Source organism: Oncorhynchus gorbuscha, linkage group LG19, assembly GCF_021184085.1.
Source record: "Oncorhynchus gorbuscha isolate QuinsamMale2020 ecotype Even-year linkage group LG19, OgorEven_v1.0, whole genome shotgun sequence".
Classification (NCBI taxonomy): domain Eukaryota; kingdom Metazoa; phylum Chordata; class Actinopteri; order Salmoniformes; family Salmonidae; genus Oncorhynchus; species Oncorhynchus gorbuscha.
Genome location: NC_060191.1, coordinates 61,051,352 through 61,074,636, shown reverse-complemented (window position 1 = coordinate 61,074,636; position 23,285 = coordinate 61,051,352). Strand labels below are relative to the sequence as shown.

Genomic DNA, 23,285 nt, shown 5'->3' with positions numbered 1-23,285 from the left:
TGCTGTCTAACTGGGAGTCTCGTCAGTGAAAACATCTGAAGATCATCAAAGGTAACCGGTTAACTTGATTGCTTTTCTGATTTTCTTGACCAAGCTTCCTGCTGCTAACTGGACATAATGCTATGCTAGGCTATCGATAAACTTACACAAATGCTTGTCTTGCTTTGTAAAGCATAATTTCAACATCTGAGATGACAGGGTGATTAACAAAAGGCTAAGCTGTGTTTCACTATATTTCACTTGTGATTTCATGAATATGAAAATGTTCTAGTAATATTTTTTGTCCGTTGCGTTATGCTAATTAGTGTCAGTTGATGACAATTCTCCCGGATCCGGGATGGGTAGTTCCAAATCAGAGATGCAACAAAGAGACAAAAGATAACCCTGAAGGGGCTGCAAAGCTCCACAGCAGAGATTGTGGTAGCTTTTTGACCAACAAGGAAAATGCTTGGTCTGGTGCAAACACAACCATTCTCATCACCCCGAGAACACCATCCCCACACTGAAGCATTGTGGTGGCAGCATCATGTTTTTTTGTTTGTTTTTTTGTTTGTTTTACTAGGCAAGTCAGTTAAGAACAAATTCTTATTTTCAATGACAGCCTAGTAACAGTGGGTTAACTGCCTGTTCAGGGGCAGAACGACAGATATTGTACCTTGTCAGCTCGGGGGTTTGAACTTGCAACCTTTCAGTTACTAGTCCAATGCTCTAACCACTAGGCTACCCTGCCGCCCCATTGTGGCAGCACAATGTTTTTAATCTACAGGGACTGGGAAACTGGTCAGTACTGAAGGAATGATGGATGGTGCTAAATACAGGGAAATTCTTGAGGGAAACCTGTTTCAGTCTTTCTGAGATTTGAGACTGGGACAGAGGTTCACCTTCCAGCAAGACAATGACCCTAAGCACAACATTAAACCAAAATTCGAGTGGTTTAAGGGGAAACATTTAAATGTCTTGGAATGGCCTATTCAAAGCCCAGAACTCAATCAAATTGAGAATCTGTGGTATGACTTAAAGATTGCTGTACACCAGCAGAACCCATCCAACTAGAAGGAGCTGGAGCAGTTTTGACTTGAAGAATGGGCAAAAATCCCAGTTGCTAGATGTGCCAAGCTTATAGACACGTACCCCAAGAGACTTGTAGCTGTAATTGCTGCAAATGTTGCCGCTACAAAGTGTTGACTTTCGGGGGGTGAATAGTTATGCACTCAAGTTTTCCGTTTTCTTTTGTCTAATTTCTTCTGTTTCCATAATAAAACATATTTTGCATTTTCAAAGTGGTAGGCATGTTGTGTAAATCAAATAATTCAAAAAATACATTTTAATTCCAGGTTGTAAGGCAACAAAATAGAAAAATGCCATTGGGGTGAATACTTTTGCAAGCCAATGTAGAGAGATGGTGGGGGAGAGTTGTTTTCCTCTGCCTGACAGGATCATCACCCTGCATTTACAATCTGTTCTATCTGTCAGGTGTTGAAAGTGTTAATGAAGACACACTGGAGAGCTGATAGGCAAGACACACACACACACACACACACACACACACACACACACACACACACACACACACACACACACACACACACACACACACACACACACACACACACACACACACACACACACACACACACACACACACACACACACACACACAGAAGAAGACAGGTGTGTACACAGCGAGATGGCTAGTCATCCTACCATTTACCACTGTTTTCATAGCCACATACACAGGTACTCACACACTCACACACGCATTCACACAAATAGAGAGAGGTGTAGGCATAGCAAGACATTGAGTACAATGGGCCTTTGCCATTTTTTACTTAGTTGATGTGAAATCATCTTCCTATCATTTTCTCTCATCTCTCTCCCTCCCTCCGCCTCAGACACAAACACATTTGGCAGAGCCTGCCCTATCTTTCCACTCCCTAGTCCCTGGCTCTGGCCCAATTTGAGCAGTATCAATGAGCAGTGGTGGCCCACCAGTGTCAAAAGACCTGAGAGGAAAAAGTTCTGTGCCGTTCTGTGAAGCGTTTTTCATGACTTCTCTTTCTGCAACAAAACTTCTCTCCAATGAGAGCAAAGAGAACATTTAGCCTCTAAGCATTTTAGTTTGGATTACACGGTGTATATGCAGGGAACTCAGTTCAGACAGACTCTCATAAAGCTTTGCATATTTTACCATTTCAATGGCCAGAAAATCACCCTGTATAAGCTTCTGATCCCGGATAAAACTTCTGAACTAAGACACCCTCCAACATAGGACCTACACAATCACACAGCAACACACACATGCACATACAAAACAACTTTACCTGGGGATTTCAGTTGTCAAGGTGAAAACAAAGCAGTCATCTGACTGCTGATTGGCTGTCTGACTGATCTGAAGAGTCAATCATACATGGTCTTTCAGCAGGATACTCTAGGGGACAACACTACAGGCTCATAAAGTTCCCTGAAACAAATATTTTCATAACAACTATTCGTAGACATGTCTCTTCCTCTTCTCTCTACTCCCCCTCCCCCTTTCCCTTCTCCTCATCTCCTCATCTCCTCTTCCTTTACCCTCTCTCCTCTCTCTCCTCTCTACTCTCTCCCTTTCCTCTCTCCTCTCTCTTCTCCCTTTCCTCTCTCTACGTTCTCCTCTCCATCTCCTCTCTCCCTCTCTCTCCTCCCTCCCTGTCCTCTCTCTCCTCTCCCTCTCCTTTCTCTCCTCTCACCCGCCTTCTGACTCCCTTCTCTCTCCTTTCTCTCATCTCCCACTCTCCCCTGACCCTCTCCTGTCTTTCCTCCCACCCTCTCACTCTTATTTCTCTCCTCTCACCCTCTCCCTCACCTCCTTTCTCTCCTCTCACAAATCTTATTTTTCCTCTCTCCCTCTCCTCTCTCTCCTCTCCTTATCCCTCTCTTCTCTCCATCTCCTTTCTCTCCTCTCACTCTCTCCCTTTCTCCTTTCTCTCTCCTTTCTCCTTTCTCTCTCCTTTCTCTCATCTCCCCCTCTCCCCTCTCCCTCTCCTTTCTTTCCTCCCACTCTTTCCCTCTCCTCTCACCCTCTCTCCTCTCCTCCTTTCTCTCCTCTCACCCTCTCCCCCTCCTTTCTCTCCTCTCACCCTCTCCCTGTCTCCCTCTCCTCTCACCCGCTCCCTGTCTCTATCTCCTCTCACCCTCTCCCTCTCTACTCTCCCTCTCCTTTCTCTCCCCCTCTACTTTCCCTCTCCTTACTCTCCTCTCACCCTCTCATTTCTCACCCTATCACCCTCTGTCCTTACCCTCTCCTTTATCTCCTCTCACCTTCTCCCTCTCCTCTCTCTCCTCTTACCCTCTCCCTCTCCTTTCCCTCCTCTCACCCTCTCTCTCCTCTCTTCCTCCTCTCCTCATCTCACTCTCTCTCTTCCCCTGAAGGTAAACTGCAGTAAGAGCGGTGTCACCTGAGGCAGTCCTACAGTCTGCACCATCCTGCCGCTCAGCTCCACAGCTCCATCAGCTCCACTGCAGTCTCTGCTCCAAATGTATCCTATACATTGATTTTTGTTCCTACTCATCTCAACGTGTCAGCTCCTTTTCCACTATTATTTTCAATGGTGTGGAAGCACTAGTCACTAGGCACACTGTTCTACACTAGAGATGGGCTACAAGTAGGTGAGCCTCCTCAACAGAGAGAGATACAATGAACTCCATGACTTCATTGGAAATATGTATAACTGAATTAATAGAAATTAATTTTTCATTGTAAATTGTAGTCAGCAGCCTTGGGTAGAGATATTTACATTGTAAGGGGAAGCTACAGTATGTAACTCATGCTCATTCACCCAGAAGATATCATGATACTATAGTGCTTTGTTGCTTCTCCACACAATAGAAATGCTCCATGGCCAGAGGCAGGGCCAAATGACTGGCTGCTGTCTCTCACCCTCCTATCAGTCCCTTTTTGGAGAGAATAGGCCTATAGGATAAGTACTGTCCTCCGGGGGTGTTAACAAAGATCGTAAACTCTAATAGGGATTTTTGAACGCATTGAACTCTAAATGGCCTCAAATGAGAGGAGTGAGGACACATGCTGTCTCTCCCCCAGGCTATTCTACACAGGGAAGTAGAAAAAATAAACTATTGATTTCCAGTGTGCTTCAATGTGATTGCCTTGCTTTGTTTGTGTTTTGGTCCATTTTTCTTCTTTCATTCGCTGCCTGTCCTTATACAGAGTGATGCTCTACCATACCTCCAAAATTTAACTAACAGAACAGAGTGATCCAAGCCCTACCATACCTCTAATATTTAACTAACAGAACAGAGTGATCCAAGCCCTACCATACCTCCAATATTTAACTAACAGAACAGAGTGATCCAAGCCCTACAATACCTCCAATATCAGAACTAACAGAACAGAGTGATCCAAGCCCTACCATACCTCCAATATCAGAACTAACAGAACAGAGTGATCCAAGCCCTACCATTCCTCCAATATCAGAACTAAGAGAACAGAGTGATCCAAGCCCTACCATACCTCCAATATCAGAACTAACAGAACAGAGTGATCCAAGCCCTACCATACCTCCAATATCAGAACTAACAGAACAGAGTGATCCAAGCCCTACCATACCTCCAATATTTAACTAACAGAACAGAGTGATCCAAGCCCTACCATCCCTCCAATATTTAACTAACAGAACAGAGTGATCCAAGCCCTACCATACCTCCAATATTTAACTAACAGAACAGTGATCCAAGCCCTACCATTCCTCTAATATCAGAACTAACAGAACAGAGTGATCCAAGCCCTACCATACTTCTAATATCAGAACTAACAGAACAGAGTGATCCAAGCCCTACCATTCCTCTAATATCAGAACTAACAGAACAGAGTGATCCAAGCCCTACCATACTTCTAATATCAGAACTAACAGAACAGAGTGATCCAAGCCCTACCATACCTCTAATATCAGAACTAACAGAACAGAGTGATCCAAGCCCTACCATACCTCCAATATCAGAACTAACAGAACAGAGTGATCCAAGCCCTACCGTACCTCCAATATTTAAGCATTGAAACTTGCAGTAAACATGGTTGAATTACTGACTGGGGTGTGGTGTGGCCCATTGATCATCAGCTATTGCATTAAAACCTGCAAACATTTGTTCCAGGTAGAACCCTCTCTACATAAGCATCATTTGAGTCAATTGGAGGTGTATCTGTGGATGTATGTAACGGTTTTCATCTGGTTTTCATCTGGTGAAGGAGAAGAGGACCAAAGCGCAGTGTCGTACGTGTTCATGATGTTTATTTACTGAACACTGAAATACAAAATAACAACGTGAATAAATAAAATAAAAATTTAAGTCCTGTAAGGTGTAGAAAACACTAAACAGAAAATAATCACCCACAAAACACAGGTGGGAAAAGGCTACCTAAATATGATTCTCAATTAGAGACAACAATCGACAGCTGCCTCTGATTGAGGACCATACCAGGCCAACCCCAGAAATACAACATAGAAAAAATAACATAGACTACCCACCCCAACTCACGCCCTGACCAAACTAACACAAAGATATAATAAAGGAACTAAGGTCAGAACGTGACAATGGATTTCAAGCCCGACCTTCAAACTCATTGCCGCTGTGCTTGACATCATGGGAAAATCAAAAGAAATCAGCCAAGACCTCAGAAAACATTGTAGACCTCCACAAGTCTGGTTCATCCTTGGGAGCAATTTCCAAATTCCTGAAGGTACCATGTTCATCTGTACAAACAACAGTATGCAAATATAAACACCATGGGACCATGCAGCCGTCATACCGATCAGGAAGGAGACGCGTTCTGTCTCCTAGAGATGAAAGTACTTTGGTGTGAAAAGTGCAAGTCAATCCCAGAACAACAGCAAAGGACCTTGTGAAGATGCTGGAGGAAACGGGTCCAAAAGTATCTATATCCACAGTAAAATGAGCCCTATATCGACATAACCTGAAAGTCAGCTCAGCAAGAAAGAAGCCACCGCTTCTAAATAAGCCAGACTACATTTTGCAACTGCACACGGGGACAAAGATTGTACTCTCTGGAGAAATGTCATCTGTTCTGATGAAACAAAAATATAACTGTTTGTCCATAATGAATGTCATGTTTGGAGAAAAAAGGGGGAAGCTTGCAAGCCGGAAGAACACCATCACAACCGTGAGGCACGGAGGTGGCAGCATCATGTTTTGGGAATGCTTTGCTGCAGGAGGGACTGGTGCTCTTCACAAAAGAGATGGCTTCATGAGGGAGGAAAATTATGTGGATATATTGAAGCAACATCTCAACATCTAGAAAATTTGTGGGCAGAACTGAAAATGCGAGTGTGAGCAAGGAGGCCTACAAAGCTGACTCAGCTACACCAGCTCTGTCAGGAGGAATATGCCAAAACTCACCCAACTTATTGTGGAAGCTTGTGGAAGGCTACCCGAAACATTTGACCCCAGGTAAAAAAAAATTTAGGTAATGCTACCAAATACTAATTAAGTGTATGTAAACTTCTGACGCACTGGGAATGAGATGAAAGGAACAAAAGCTGAAATGAACCATCCTCTCTACTATTATTCTAAAGGGAAGCACAGCCGCGAGCTGCCCAGTAACACGACACTGGAGCTCCCCAGGAGTGCGTGCTCAGTCCCCTCCTATACTCCCTGTTCACCCACGACAGCCTATAGGGAGGAGGTCAGAGACCTGCCCAGGTGGTGCCAGAATAACAATCTATCCTTCAACGTAACCAAGAATAAGGAGATTATTGTGAACTATAGGAATAGGAGCACCGAGCACGTCCCTATTCTCATCAACGGGGCTGTAGTGGAGCAGGTTGAGAGCTTCAAGTTCCTTGGTGCCCACATCAACAACAAACTAGAATGGTCCAAACACACCAAGACATTCATGAAGAGGGCACGACAAAGCCTGTTCCCCCTCAGGTAACTAGAAAGATTTGGCTGCAACATCGAGAGCATCCTGACCGGTTGCATTACTGCCTGGTACGGCAATTGCTCGGCCTCCGACCGCAAAGCACTTCAGAGGGTAGTGCGTACGGCCCAGTACATCACTGGGGCAAAGCTGCCTGCCATCCAGAACCTCTACACCAAGCGGTGTCAAAGGAAGGCCCTAAAAATTGTCAAAGATCCCAGCCACCCCAGTCATTGACTGTTCTCTCTACTACCGCATGGCAAGCGGTACCGGAGGGCCAAGTCTAGGACGAAAAGGCTTCTCAACAGTTTTTACCCCCAAGCCATAAGACTCCTGAACAGGTAACCAAATGGTTACCCGGACTATTTGCATTGTGTTACCCCCCAACCCCTCTTTTACGCTGCTGCTACTCTCTGTTTATCTTATATGCATAGTCACTTTAACTATACATACGTGTACATACTACCTATATATCAATGATTTTGCTCTTGCTGCGGGCGATTCCCTGATCCACCTCTACGCAGACGACACCATTCTATATACTTCTGGCCCGTCATTGGACACTGTGCTATCTAACCTCCAAACGAGCTTCAATGCCATACAGCACTCCTTCCGTGGCCTCCAACTGCTCTTAAATGCGAGTAAAACCAAATGCATGCTTTTCAACCGATCGCTGCCTGCACCCGCATGCCCGACTAGCATCACCACCCTGGATGGTTCCGACCTTGAATATGTGGACACCTATAAGTACCTAGGTGTCTGGCTAGACTGCAAACTCTCCTTCCAGACTCACACAAACATCTCCAATCGAAAATCAAATCAAGAGTCGGCTTTCTATTCCGCAACAAAGCCTCCTTCACTCATGCCGCCAAGCTTACCCTAGTAAAACTGACTCTCCTACCGATCCTCGACTTCGGCGATGTCATCTACAAAATGGCTTCCAACACTCTACTCAGCAAACTGGATGCAGTCTATCACAGTGCCATCCGTTTTGTCACTAAAGCACCTTATACCACCCACCACTGCGACTTGTATGCTCTAGTCGGCTGGCCCTCACTACATATTAGTCGCCAGACCCACTGGCTCCAGGTCATCTACAAGTCCATGCTAGGTAAAGCTCCGCCTTATCTCAGTTCACTGGTCACGATGGCAACACCCATCCGCAGCACGCGCTCCAGCAGGTGTATCTCACTGATCATCCCTAAAGCCAACACCTCATTTTGCCGCCTTTCCTTCCAGTTCTCTGCTGCCTGTGACTGGAACAAACTGCAAAAATCGCTGAAGTTGGAGACTTTTATCTCCCTCACCAACTTTAAACATCAGCTATATCGAGCAGCTAACCGATCTCTGCAGCTGTACATAGTCTATTGGTAAATAGCCCATCCATTTTCACCTACCTCATCCCCATACTGTTTTTATACTGTTTTTTATTTACTTTCCTGCTCTTTTGCACACCAATATCTCTACCTGTACATGACCATCTGATCATTTATCACTCCAGTGTTAATCTGCAAAATTGTATTATTTGCCTACCTCCTCATGCCTTTTGCACACATTGTATATAGACTGCCCATTTTTTTTCCTACTGTGTTATTGACTTGTTAATTGTTTACTCCATGTGTAACTCTGTGTTGTCTGTTCACACTGCTATGCTTTATTTTGGCCAGGTCGCAGTTGCAAATGAGAACTTGTTCTCAACTAGCCTACCTGGTTAAATAAAGGTGAAATAAAAATAAAAATATATAAAAAAATAAAAATTGGCCCGACCAACCAGTTACCCCGCACATTGGCTAACATGGCTGTCTGCATTGTGTTCCACCACCTGCCAACCCCTGTTTTTCAGCTACTGCTACTCTCTTTTCATCATATATGCATTGTCACTTTAACCATACCTACATGTACATACTACCTCAATGAGCCTGACTAACTGGTGTCTGTATGTAGCCTTGCTACTGTTGTTTTTAAATGTCTTTTTACTGTTTTATTTCTTTACTTACACACACACACACACACACACACACACACACACACACACACACACACACACACACACACACACACACACACACACACACACACACACACACACACACACACACACACACACACACACACACACACACACACACATACCTTTTTTCGCACTATTGGTTAGAGCCTGTAAGTAAGCATTTCAGTGTAAGGTCTACACCTATTGTATTCGGCGCACGTGACAAATACACTTACATTTGATTTGTATGAAAGATGTTACTATAATTCTGATGACTTGAACGGGATATGTGCCACAAATGCTAAAACGTTAGTGTGTGACAACAGTGCCAGGGGAAGCAAAGCATGGATTGGTGTCATACCTTATACATTATAAGACAAACATATGTCTTCTGCAAATTTCTACAGTCACAACAACAGATGGTAGTTCAAGACAAACACATTGGCACAATGCTGACATTGTTAATTGAAAGTGAAAGGTGTAGGTTTAGCCAGTTAGCACTTGGACTCACTAGTTTTTTATCTACGGAGCCTACCATCTGCATAGAAACTGAATTTTAAAAATATGTAATTCAATCATTATGACAATTTCTCGGAACTGTTGCCATGCCTACAAAGAAGGATTTACAGTATAACTGGGAATAAAAGCTACTTTATCTTACCCAGGAAAATCCCTCCATCCATCCATTCCTCCATCTCTCTATCCCTTCATCCATCCATCCCTCCATCCATCCATTCCTCCATCTCTCTATCTCTCCATCCATCCATTCCTCCATCTCTCTATCCCTCCAACCATCCATTCCTCCATCTCTATATCCCTCCATCCATCCATCTCTCTATCCCTCCATCCATCCATTCCTCCATCTCTCTATCCCTCCATCCATCCAATCCTACATCACTCTATCCCTCCATCCATCCATCCATCTCTCTATCCCTCCATCCATCCATCCCTCCACCTCTCTATCCCTCCATCCTTCCATCCATCCATCCATCCATCTCTCTATCCCTCCATCCATCCATCCATCCATCCCTCCATCTCTCTATCCCTCCATCCATCCCTCCATCTCTCTATCCCTCCATCCATCCATCCCTCCATCTCTCTATCCCTTCATCCATCCATCCCTCCATCTCTCTATCCATCCATCCATCCATCCATCCCTCCATCTCTCTATCCCTCCATCATTCCATCCATCCATCCCTCCATCTCTCTATCACTCCATCCATCCATCCCTCCATCTCTCTATCCCTCCATCCATCCATCCATCCCTCCATCTCTCTATCCCTTCATCCATCCATCCATCCCTCCATCCATCCATCCATCCATCCATCCATCCATCTCTCCATCTCTCTATCCCTCCATCCTTCCACCATCCATCTCTCCATCTCTCTATCCCTCCATCCATCCCTCCATCCCTCCATCTCTCTATCCCTCCATCCATCCATCCATCCATCTCTCTATCCCTTCATCCATCCATCCATCCCTCCATCCATCCATCCATCCATCCATCTCTCCATCTCTCTATCCCTCCATCCTTCCATCATCCATCCCTCCATCTCTCTATCCCTCCATCCATCCCTCCATCTCTCTATCCCTCCATCCATCCATCCATCCATCCCTCCATCTCTCTATCCCTCCATCCCTCCATCCATCCATCTCTCCATCCCTCCATCCCTCCATCTCTCCATCCCTCCATCTCTCTATCCCTTCATCCATCCATCCCTCCATCCATCCATCCATCCATCTCTCCAACTCTCTATCCCTCCATCCTTCCATCATCCATCCCTCCATCTCTCTATCCCTCCAACCATCCCTCCATCTCTCTATCCCTCCATCCATCCATCTCTCCATCTCTCTATCCCTCCATCCTTCCATCATCCATCCCTCCATCTCTCTATCCCTCCATCCATCCCTCCATCTCTCTATCCCTCCATCCATCCATCCATCCATCCATCCCTCCATCTCTCTATCCCTCCATCCCTCCATCCATCCATCTCTCCATCCCTCCATCTCTCCATCCCTCCATCTCTCTATCCCTTCATCCATCCATCCATCCCTCCATACATCCATCCATCCATCCATCTCTCCATCTCTCTATCCCTCCATCCTTCCATCATCCATCCCTCCATCTCTCTATCCCTCCAACCATCCCTCCATCTCTCTATCCCTCCCTCCATCCATCCATCCATCCATCCCTCCATCCTTCCATCCATCCATCTCTCTATCCCTCCATCCATCCATCCCTCCATCTCTCTATCCCTCCATCCATCCATCTCTCTATCCCTCCATCCATCCATCCCTCCACCTCTCTATCCCTCCATCCTTCCATCCATCCATCCATCTCTCTATCCCTCCATCCATCCATCCATCCATCCATCCATCCATCCATCCATCCATCCATCCCTCCATCTCTCTATCCCTCCATCCATCCCTCCATCTCTCTATCCCTCCATCCATCCATCCCTCCATCTCTCTATCCCTTCATCCATCCATCCCTCCATCTCTCTATCCATCCATCCATCCATCCCTCCATCTCTCTATCCCTCCATCATTCCATCCATCCATCCCTCCATCTCTCTATCACTCCATCCATCCATCCCTCCATCTCTCTATCCCTCCATCCATCCATCCATCCCTCCATCTCTCTATCCCCTCATCCATCCATCCATCCATCCCTCCATCCATCCATCCATCCATCCATCTCTCCATCTCTCTATCCCTCCATCCTTCCACCATCCATCTCTCCATCTCTCTATCCCTCCATCCATCCCTCCATCCCTCCATCTCTCTATCCCTCCATCCATCCATCCATCCATCCCTCCATCTCTCTATCCCTCCATCCATCCATCCATCCATCCATCCATCCATCCATCCATCCATCTCTCCATCTCTCTATCCCTCCATCCTTCCATCATCCATCCCTCCATCTCTCTATCCCTCCATCCATCCCTCCATCTCTCTATCCCTCCATCCATCCATCCATCCATCCCTCCATCTCTCTATCCCTCCATCCCTCCATCCATCCATCTCTCCATCCCTCCATCCCTCCATCTCTCCATCCCTCCATCTCTCTATCCCTTCATCCATCCATCCCTCCATCCATCCATCCATCCATCTCTCCAACTCTCTATCCCTCCATCCTTCCATCATCCATCCCTCCATCTCTCTATCCCTCCAACCATCCCTCCATCTCTCTATCCCTCCATCCATCCATCCATCCATCCATCCATCCATCTCTCCATCTCTCTATCCCTCCATCCTTCCATCATCCATCCCTCCATCTCTCTATCCCTCCATCCATCCCTCCATCTCTCTATCCCTCCATCCATCCATCCATCCATCCATCCCTCCATCTCTCTATCCCTCCATCCCTCCATCCATCCATCTCTCCATCCCTCCATCTCTCCATCCCTCCATCTCTCTATCCCTTCATCCATCCATCCATCCCTCCATCCATCCATCCATCCATCTCTCCATCTCTCTATCCCTCCATCCTTCCATCATCCATCCCTCCATCTCTCTATCCCTCCAACCATCCCTCCATCTCTCTATCCCTCCCTCCCTCCATCCATCCATCCATCCATCCATCCCTCCATCCTTCCATCCATCCATCTCTCTATCCCTCCATCCATCCATCCCTCCATCTCTCTATCCCTCCATCCCTCCATCCATCCATCTCTCTATCCCTCCATCATTCCCATGGAGTTCTGTATAATACAGGTCTCAGTGGGGGAAACATCTGCAGTGTTGTTGTTATACTGTTGATTGATCTAATTGCTGTTAGCTCTCTGTAATTGACTGACAGTAGGTGATGGATGTTCTCTGACTAACAGAGTAGTGGTCACATGCCTGGTTAACTGATTGATATATCCTGTTGCTGTTTGTGTGTGTGTGTTTGCTGTAAGGTTTTCTGTGTTGGTGATGCGTTGGTTGGTGGTCTGTTATCGACGGTTGGTTGGAGGTTGGGTGGTGGTGTGTGTATGTGTGCGTGTGTTGTTTTGGCCCTGTTCCTGTGTCTATGCTGAGTTATTTGGCATGTATGCCGCTGGTGTCTTGTGACTAACTAGGGTATATTGACAAAGGGGAAGTGGGTGTTTGGGGCCTCACACAGTGTCAGCACTCCTAAACACCCAACCTGCCCTGGATCAGTCAGAGTAAAACAGCATTGATGTGTTTAGGACCCTGTGTGTCGTCCAGTGTACTGCCTGTAGAGAAGAAATTAAGGCTCATGGTCTGATGCACTACAAACAGCTATTAAGTACACAGGCTAAAACATCTTCAGGTCCAGAATGCAGCAGTACAGCCATGTTGTGTTGAGGACTGGAGCTGTGTGATGAGGACAGATGTGTTACCTCAGACCAAAAAGACAAGAAAGTGTGTTCCGTGTTCTCTCTGTCAGTGAGGAAGACAGTGGGTTCTCTCTGTCAGTCAGCGAGACAGTGGGTTATCTCTGTCAGTCAGAGAGACAGTGGGTTATCTCTGTCAGTCAGAGCGATAGTGGGATGACATTAACTCACACAGAGCAGCCTTTCTGTAATTAAGGGTGATGAGACAAGGTCGAGAAAATCATTTCTGAGTTCCCTCTTAATTAAATCTCCTGTACACACACGCGCACACACACACAATCTCACACCACTCTGATTTCTCCAGTTCAAGCTCTAGCCAGAACACACAGGCTGAATTAGTATTAATACTTCAGGAACGGACAGACACAGCTTCACTTCTCATCTGACTCATTTCATGAAGAGCATAATTACAGCATTTTCAATTTGGCCTTGTCTCTGGAGCTATGTGGCTGACAGTCTATCTCTGCCCTGCAGCAGAGAGGGCCGGGGGTGGAAAGGGGGTGGAAGAAATATGTGAGTGAAGTGCAGAGAGGAGGTTGGAGGGCAATCAATAGCTAATTGGTGTGTGTGTGTGTGTAGTTGGAGTATAGGGAAAGAGAAGCAGAGGTAAGGTATGGAAAAATACATAACTAGGTAATTAGATGCAAAGTCTGAGTTGTATAAAGCACCGCTAGTCTTCAATAACTAACCACACAATAAACCCTTTACTGATGATGTTATTACTGATGATATGAATGTGTTATTATCGCTGTAAGCTGCTCAACTGTTGTAATACTACACGTACCAGGCGGTTAATGTAGAATTAAAGTTCTAAAAGGATTGAGAAACATTTATATTGTATAATGTGATTAGATAGAGGGTAGTGTGGGGTAGTGTGTTTTCAGTAGGGTAGTGTGCTTTCAGTAGGGTAGTGTGTTTTCAGTAGGGTAGTGTGCTTTCAGTAGGGTAGTGTGTTTCTTGTTGGGTAGTGTGTCTTCAGTAGGGTAGTGTATTTTCAGTAGGGTAGTGTACTTTCAGTAGGGTAGTGTATTTTCAGTAGGGTAGTGTATTTTCAGTAGGGTAGTGTGTTTCTTGTTGGGTAGTGTGTTTTCAGTAGGGTAGTGTATTTTCAGTAGGGTAGTGTATTTTCAGTAGGGTAGTGTATTTTCAGTAGGGTAGTGTAGTTTCAGTAGGGTAGTGTATTTTCAGTAGGGTAGTGCTTTTTTAGTAGGGTAGTGCATTTTCAGTAGGGTAGTGTGCTTTCAGTAGGGTAGTGTATTTTCAGTAGGGTAGTGTGTTTTCAGTAGGGTAGTGTGCTTTCAGTAGGGTAGTGTATTTTCAGTAGGGTAGTGCATTTTCAGTAGGGTAGTGTGTTTTCAGTAGGGTACTGTATTTTCAGTAGGGTAGTGTGTTTTCAGTAGGGTAGTGTGTTTTCAGTAGGGTAGTGTGTTTTCAGTAGGGAAGTGTGTTTTCAGTAGGGTAGTGTATTTTCAGTAGGGTAGTGTATTTTCAGTAGGGTAGTGTATTTTCAGTAGGGTAGTGTATTTTCAGTAGGGTAGTGCATTTTCAGTAGGGTAGTGCATTTTCAGTAGGGTAGTGCATTTTCAGTAGGGTAGTGTATTTTCAGTAGGGTAGTGTATTTTCAGTAGGGTAGTGTATTTTCAGTAGGGTAGTGTATTTTCAGTAGGGTAGTGTATTTTCAGTAGGGTAGTGTATTTTCAGTAGGGTAGTGTATTTTCAGTAGGGTAGTGTATTTTCAGTCTGTCGTGTTGTGTGTGTTCCAACAGTAGGAGAATGAAAGTCATGTCAGTCCCGATTAGAGCGGGGGTCCTGGCATTACTGCTGTGTGTGTGTGTGTGTGTGTGCGTGTGTGTGCGTGTGTGTGTGCGTGCGTGTGTGCGTGTGTGCGTGTGTGTGTGTGTGCGTGTGTGTGTGTGTGTGTGTGTGTGTGTGTGTGTGTGTGTGTGTGTGTGTGTGTGTGTGTGTGTGTGTGTGTGTGTGTGTGTGTGTGTGTGTGTGTGTGTGTGTGTGTGTGTGTGTGTGTGTGTGGTCACTCTCCAGCAGTGAAATCAGAATATGCCTCAGGCAGTGCCCATGTTCTTACTCCCAAACTCCCCTTTCATCTCCCCTGCCACCATCCCTGCATCTCTCTCTGCTCTTATCAACAACCTCTGACTGATAACCTCAAACACTTAAGGGCTTGTAAACAGTGCTGTGTGTGAGTGCATGCTTTGGCCCAGGCATTTATGTGTGTTTTCTGATCTGGCTCGTCTTCTCAGAGATGATCTGTCAGGTCTGATAATGATTGGGGTCCCCCAGAGTGTTTTGGCCCCGTGTCCCTGACACGGCCCTCAGGCTACAAAAACACACCCCACCACTGGTACTACTGATAATAACCTAATTTAGTCCCCTTGATAGCATTTCTTAACGTGGGTAACTCAGTGCCCCTCTGTAGAACTTAAACTAGAACCATGACATCTAGTTCCTGCTCCTTCTCACTGCCATCTACTAATAATGTCTCATTCATTTGCATCCATTAGATTAGAACGTGGCCGTGCCGGGGATCTCCTTGAAGACTACCATGCCGTTGCCTGGATTTTTCCAATCATAAATCTACCTCATAAAAGGCTAATGTGACACAGAGACACATATTTAGCTAACAATTTATCGCAGCAATTAGGGTGGCGAGTCCCACAGCTCTGCCAAGTGCTCCCCAACATCTGTTACCGTTACCATGCTGCTGCCGAGCCGAAGCTGAGCCGGGGCCAACGGTTCAAAGCTAATCTGTCCCTCAGAAAGGCTCTCCTCTGCTGGGGGATCTGATATCAGCCTGGAGGTGTGACAAGCAGCTAGCAGCCCAGCGCGAGGCCATGTGTTTATTCATTCAACTTTGTAAAAGAGGAGGTCTGGCATGACGGTCAATGTTGGTCACCTTGACCCCTCTCCGCTCCCTGAGGTAAAATGTAATCACAAATTAGTTGTAGGTGTTCCTCGTCCTGCCATGCACTGAGGTGGAGGAGGAAGAGTTTAGCATATCATTAGCATATTCCCCTTAATAGTGGGAAACTACTTCACTTGGCTGTCCCCTTGCAAAAGAAGATGGCAGTTTTGACTGTTGTATTTTGCAGTGTCCTGCAGTTGTATATTCGGATGTATACTAGGTTTATTTTTCCTACCACAGTGATGGATTTAAAAAAATATATGTTTTTTTGTGGTATCAAGGCAACTTCACCCATCGAGACCATTACCTCTCCTCGTCACACGCCATTTGCTTTGCTGTCTTTTTCTGATTATTTTCCCACACAGCTTCTATGCCTCTTTGCATTGTAGGAGCCCATTTATTTCTGATAAGTTATTGTTCAGGTAATACAAAGGCGAAGTCTTACACAGCCTACTGAGTAGCTCTCTTTCTCTCTCTCTCTCATTCTCTTTCTCTCTGTCTCCTAGCTCCTACTCTCTTGCTCTCATTCTCTTTCTCCATCTCCCCATGTCCTTCTTTCTCTCTCTCTCTCTCTCTCTCTCTCTCTCTCTCTCTCTCTCTCTCTCTCTCTCTCTCTCTCTCTCTCTCTCTCTCTCTCTCTCTCTCTCTCTCTCTCTCTTTCAAATTGTAATTTCAACACTCCCGCTGTAGAAGGAGATGAGATTATGTTCGACCGGGATGAAAGGGAAGAGAAAGGGAAGGAGGGGAAAATAAAGTTGCTCTTATCACAACTAGCCAGCAGCGATGCGCACACAATGCTTTGGCGGAATCCAATTTAGTCCTTCCTGTTAGTTTAAGTGATATCGGCGCAATTAGCCGTCACAAGTCAGAGTTTATAACTCGTGCTAAGTGATTTCCTCAAATCCCCCAGTAAAAACGCAGGCAAGCGCCACGCATCTAAAGCATTCACCTCGCCAACTCCAAAACAGACTGCTTTGTCCAACCTCTCTCTCTCTTTCTCTCTCTCTCTCTCTCTCTCTCTCTCTCTCTCTCTCTCTCTCTCTCTCTCTCTCTCTCTCTCTCTCTCTCTCTCTCTCTCTCTCTCTCTCTCCCCCCATCTCTCTCTCTCTCTCTCTCTCTCTCTTTTTTCAATCTCTCTCTCTCCCCTGTGGACAAATTGTAATTTCGACACTTCCTCTGTAGGAGATGAGACATTTTGCTCTTTTGTTTTGGTCTGCCTCATTGTGTAGCTTTGTAAAATGATTTGCTGTTCCCTCATTGTCTCTCAAACGAACCAGGGTGACTTTGAGAGGTAGTGTTTTTGTTTTTTTTAATCAAGTTTTTTGTTACTAAGTTGTTGATTGTTTGTACAATCTGGAGTAACAATGCGTGATGGGAGTGAGCGGCAGACTGTGGGCGGGCTGGTTTGTCCTTGGCATCTTCAGGAGAGTGATTCGTTGTTGAATGAGTGAGTTTGTTAGTCCTGTTCCAGAGAGGGTGACTTTGTGGGTGACTCCGCTGTGGATTCATATTTTTGTTGTTATTGTTGTTGTTGTTTCTCTGCCTGCTCAAAAATTTAACCGGAACCTTCCAGGGAATTGGAATGATCAGAGGTATTCTTTACAGTGCTCAACTGATTATATGAGCCCAATGCACATGCTGTTTAAAACGATGTCTCCTCAGATGATTCTGAATAATACTTCCTGGGGTTTGGTGGAGAAACGATTTCCTCAGATGATTCTGAATAAGACTTCCTGGGGTTTGGTGGAGAAACGATGTCTCCTCAGATGATTCTGAATAAGACTTCCTGGGGTTTGGTTGAGAAACTGTATTCAAACCCTGCATTGCATATCTCCATTACAGTATAGCACTCTCTCACATACATAAACCAACACACCCTAACCTGTCTCCCCTCCTCTCCCTGTCTTTCTCTCTCTCTCTTTTCAGGGGAGATCTGTGCATTTAAGATCCATGGTCTGGAGGCTCCGTTCGAGGCGGTGGTGCTGAACGGGACGTCTGGTGAGGGTCAGCTGAGGGCCAGGGGCCTGGTGGACTGTGAGCTTCAGAAGGAGTATACCTTTATCATTCAGGCCTATGACTGTGGAGCAGGACCCGGGGGCACCGGGGGGAAGAAGTCACACAAGTGAGTTTGAAAGGCAGGATGTATTTTTGTCTGTTTGTCTTAATGAATCATATGGATTCAATACTATGCTCTCTGCAACACTGCACTCTGAAGCCAAGCCTACTGTAATCAAATAACGTTGCTGCCTACTATCAGGCAGTAAGGAGGCTGTTACTGAGCGAGTGAGTGTGTGAGTGTGTGAGTGAGTGTGTGTGTGTGTGTGAGTGTGTGTGTGTGTGTGAGTGAGTGAGTGAGTGTGTGAGTGTGTGAGTGAGTGAGTGTGTGTGTGAGTGAGTGTGTGTGTGAGTGAGTGTGTGTGTGAGTGAGTGAGTGAGTGAGTGAGTGAGTGAGTGAGTGAGTGAGTGAGTGAGTGAGTGGGGGAGAGCAGGAGGAGTGTGTGTGGTTGAGACGGTGCTGCAGCAGAGGCAGCTGAGTCACGGAGACAAAGCAGCACGCACGTTGTAGGTAGACCATTTAGATTAGTCATTATGGAGACACTCCTTATTCCATTTAAACATATAAACCCGCTAGAACTGATGTAACGGTGACAAAGCATTTGAAAACAACTGTAGGCCACTACAGCTCTTTAGATACATTTTCTCAAAGGTGGTTTGAAGTAAACTGAATTCTAATGTCGACTTTTCTTATGGATAAGCGTATCAAGCGAAGGGTTTTACTCGTGCTCAGTTCTAGGGTCTGGAGCACTGCGTGAGTGGACATTTGAAATGGAAGTTATGGGAAAAAGTCCACAATGAAAATGCCATTAAATGTGTAGAATGATATGGTACATTTACATCTGTTGGCCATGAAGTAGGCTATTCAATTCTATGCCAATGTAGGCTACTGTAACCTACCATTTGAGACAATAAATATATGTTGAAATGACGATATCACTTGAGTCATTGCATGTCCATTTGAGCCACTTGTGTAGCCAACCTGGAGCTGGCAAACATATGTAATAAATCGCCTAGAACTCAGGTTGTTGTTATAGCCTTGAGTTATTATGCCATTGTTAATGGCCATTTTTACTTATTTAAATTAAAATGATTAAAATGATGATCATGGTCACAGCTCTATCACAAATGCATCATTCTCCACATTTATTTTCAGGTTCCCTGTAGACTTTTCCCTGAAATGAGATGTCGGCCTATCAGGGCTATAGGCTACCTGCATCTAGCTCAGCAAACCATGGCAAAGTTCAATGTCAATTATTAACCCAGATTTTAGTCATTAGCCTATGCCTGTTGAATTAACAAGTCAGTCTCACAAATAGGCCATTTATAAATGTTTGTAGTCTTGACATCTGGAAGATCCTACTTGCTCACATACGCTTTTTCAGTTCTGCCCACACATTTTCTATAGGGTTGAGGTCAGGGCTTTGTGATGGACACTCCAGTACCTTGACTTTGTTGTCCTTAAGATTTTTGGCATGACTTTGGAAGTATACTTGGGGTAATTGTCCATTTGGAAGACCCATTTGCGACCAAGCTTTAACTTCCTGACTGATGTCTTGAGATGTTGCTTCAATATATCCACATAATTGTCCTTCCTCATGATGCCATCTACTTTGTGAAGTGCACCAGTCCCTCCTGCAGCAAAGCACCCCCACAACATGATGCTTCCACCCCCGTGCTTCACGGTTGGGATGATGTTCTTTGGCTTGCAAGCCTCCCACTTTTTCCTCCAAACATAATGATGGTCATTATCGCCAAACAGTTATAATTTTTCTTTCATCAGACCAGAGGATATTTCTCCAAAAAGTACAATCTTTGTCCCCATGTGCAGTGGCAAACCGTAGTCTGGGTTGTTTATGGTGGTTTTGGAGCAGTGGCTTTTTCTTGCTGAGCGGCCTTTCAGATTCTGGCGAAATAGAACTCGTTTTACTGTGGATATTCGATACTTTTGTACCTGTTTCCACCAGCATCTTCACAAGGTTTTTTGTTTCTTCCTGAGCGGTATGACGGCTGCATGTTCTAATTATGTTTATACTTGCATACTATTGTTTGTACAGATGAACATGGTACCTTTAGGTGTTTGGAAATTGCTCCCAAGTATGAACCAGACTTTTGGAGGTCTATAATTTATTTCTGAGGTCTTGGCTGCTTTCTTTTGATTTTCTCATGATGTCAAGCAAAGAGGCACTGAGTTTGAAGGTATATCTTGAAATAGATCCACAATTACACCTCCAATTGACTCAAATGATGTCAATTAGCCTATCAGAAGCTTCTAAAGCCATTGTCTGGAATTTTCCAAGCTGTTTAAAGGCACAGTCAACTTAGTCTTTGTAAACTTCTGACACACTGGAATTGTGATACTGTGAATTATAAGTTAAATAATTTGTCTGTAAACAATTGTTGGAAAAATTACTTGTCATGCACAAAGTAGATGCCCTAACCGACTTGCCAAAACTATACTTTGTTAAAAATAAATGTGTGTAGTGGTTGAAAAACGAGTTATATTGACTCCAACCTAAGTGTATGTAAACTTTCGACTTCAACTGTGAGGGTGATTTATCTTATCTTGCAACATTTTCTTCATCTGGAAATAAATATTATAGGCTTCTTAGCCTACGTCGCTAAAAATGATGTCGTTATTCCTTCTTTATTCGCTCGATAACGTAATGGAAAAACGCTTTATTGGATAAATGTGGCATCTTTTGCTGCAAGCAAATTTTGTGGGGCTAGTTTTCAGGCCTTGCGGGAGGGTTTTCAGAGGTCATTTCCGAGGTAATTTGGAAATACATTTTAGCTAGACCTGGAAACCCTGGTGTTTCAGCTGTGTAGGATGAAAACAGCCAGTAAACTATTTTGAAGTGGTGCATTGATGAAAACGATTCAACACACCTATGAACTAAGGTGTCCTCTGAAATTGCTTTCTCCACGGTGTCTTAAGACTGTGTCATTTCCACTCTGTGTGTATCTCTCCTTACTCTCTTGCTGCTCACACCTTTCACCTTCCTCAGCGGGAGCTCACACAGAAAACTATCATCTTCTACACACGCACACACACACGCACGCACGCACGCACACACACACACGCACCCACACACACACACACACACACACGCACACACACACACCAGGCCTTGAATTATAGCAGCAGGTGTGTGCAGGGGCGCATCTTTCACTGGGGACAGGGGGTTATGTCCCCCCCCATATTATGAAATTGCATTTTTGTCCCCCCCAGTTTTATCATTGGAACGTCATACAAAACGAGGCAACGGTGTGCTTTAGGACCAAGCAGACGTCTCCGAGCGGTCGGGCAGGCTGTTCGGAGTGGTTCTCCAGCAACATAAAAAAAAAAGTTTTAAAAAATGTCCCTCCCACTTCTAAAACTAAAGTTTCGCCCCTGGGTGTGTGAATGAGTAGGTACACATCATCCAGGTTATCCCTGATTGTGGGACGTATGAAGTAACACAACTAAATGTAAACATACATTCTATGACACAGGTTCTGTGTGAGCATTCAGAGAAGACAGTCTTAGCTTCAATAGCCTGTCCTTCGCGGGCGTTCCTTATCTTGTCTGTTGGCCATTTCAGGGACCCGGACGAGCGGAGAGCAGAGCGTCAGTCAGCGTGGCTCTCAGATTTCAAGTTTGAAAAAATCCCTGCCAACGGCTCAGCCCAAATAACACGTGACATGTCAGCTCCGCCGAAGGAGAGCAGTCAAGAAAATGACACAGTAAAGAGAACAGGCGACGGGATCAGACACAGGGACCGTTGAGCTCTCACTTAAACTTTATTCCTCCCTCTCTTCTGGTGTAGCCATCCTCTGCCTCCCTTTCTTTAGTATTTTTAGCTGATTCTGCATTTTGTCTAGTTGTCTTGGTCTCTTTTCTTGTCGTCCTGACCTCTCTCTCTTTCACTGTTGTCTAATATCACGTTACCTATATCATACCTACAGTGCATTCAGAAAGTATTCAGACCCTTGACTTTTTCCACATTTTGTTATGTTACAGCCTTATTCTAAAATGGTATGAAATAAAAAAGTCCTCATTAATCTACACACAATACCCCATAATGACAAAGTGAAAACAGGTTTTTAGAAATGTTTGCAAATGTATTACAAATAAAAAACAGAAATACCTTATTTACATTAGTATTCAGACCTTTGCTTTGAAATTGAGCTCAGGTGCATCCTGTTTCCATTGAGCATCCTTGAGATGTTTCTACAACTTGGAGTCCACCTGTGGTAAATTCAATTGATTGGACATGATTTGGAAAGGCACATACCTGTCTATATAAGGTCCCACAGTTGACAGTTGATGTCAGAGCAAAAACCAAGCTATGAAGTCAAAGGAATTGTCCTTAGAGGCACAGATCTGGGGAAGGGTACTAGAAAAACTCTGCAGCATTGAAGGTCCCCAAGAACCCAACTGAGCAATCGGGCGAGAAAGGCCTTGGTCAGGAAGGTGACCAAGAACCCAATGGTCACTCTGACAGAGCTCCAGAGTTCCTCTGTGGAGATGGGAAAAACTTCCAGAAGGATAACTATCTCTGCAGCACTCCACCAATCAAGCCTTTATGATAGAGTTGCCAGACGGAAACCACTCCTCAGTAAAAGGCACATGGAGTTTACCAAAGGCACCTAAAGGACTCTCAAACCATGAGAAACAATATTCTCTGGTCTGATGAAACCAATATTGAACTCTTTGGCCTGAATGCCAAGGGTCACATCTGGAGGAAACCTGGCACTATCCATACGGTGAAGCATGGTGGTGGCATCATCATGCTGTGGGGATGTTTTTCAGCTGCATGGACTGGAAGACTAGTCAGGATCGAGGGAAAGATGAACGGAGAAAAGTACAGAGAGATCCTTGATGAAAACCTGCTCCAGAGCACTCAGGAACTCAGACTGGGGTGAAGGTTCACCTTCCAACAGGACAGCGACCCTAAGCACACAGCCAAGACGACACAGGAGTGGTTCGGGTATTGAATGTCCTTGAGTGGCCCAGCCAGAGCCTTGACTTGAACACTTTCGAACATCTCTGGAGATACCTGAAAA

The 23,285-nt window shown here is 45.0% G+C and overlaps 1 protein-coding gene across 1 annotated transcript in view; it reads left to right on the top strand.

Moving 5' to 3' along the window:
- Nucleotides 1-23,285, top strand: part of LOC124006326 (calsyntenin-2-like) — a 521,555-nt gene that overhangs the window by 329,358 nt on the left and 168,912 nt on the right. Inside the window, exon 3 of the mRNA XM_046316283.1 lies at nt 18,108-18,303. Coding sequence (XP_046172239.1) covers nt 18,108-18,303 — 196 coding nt within the window. The remainder of the gene's footprint in view (nt 1-18,107; nt 18,304-23,285) is intronic.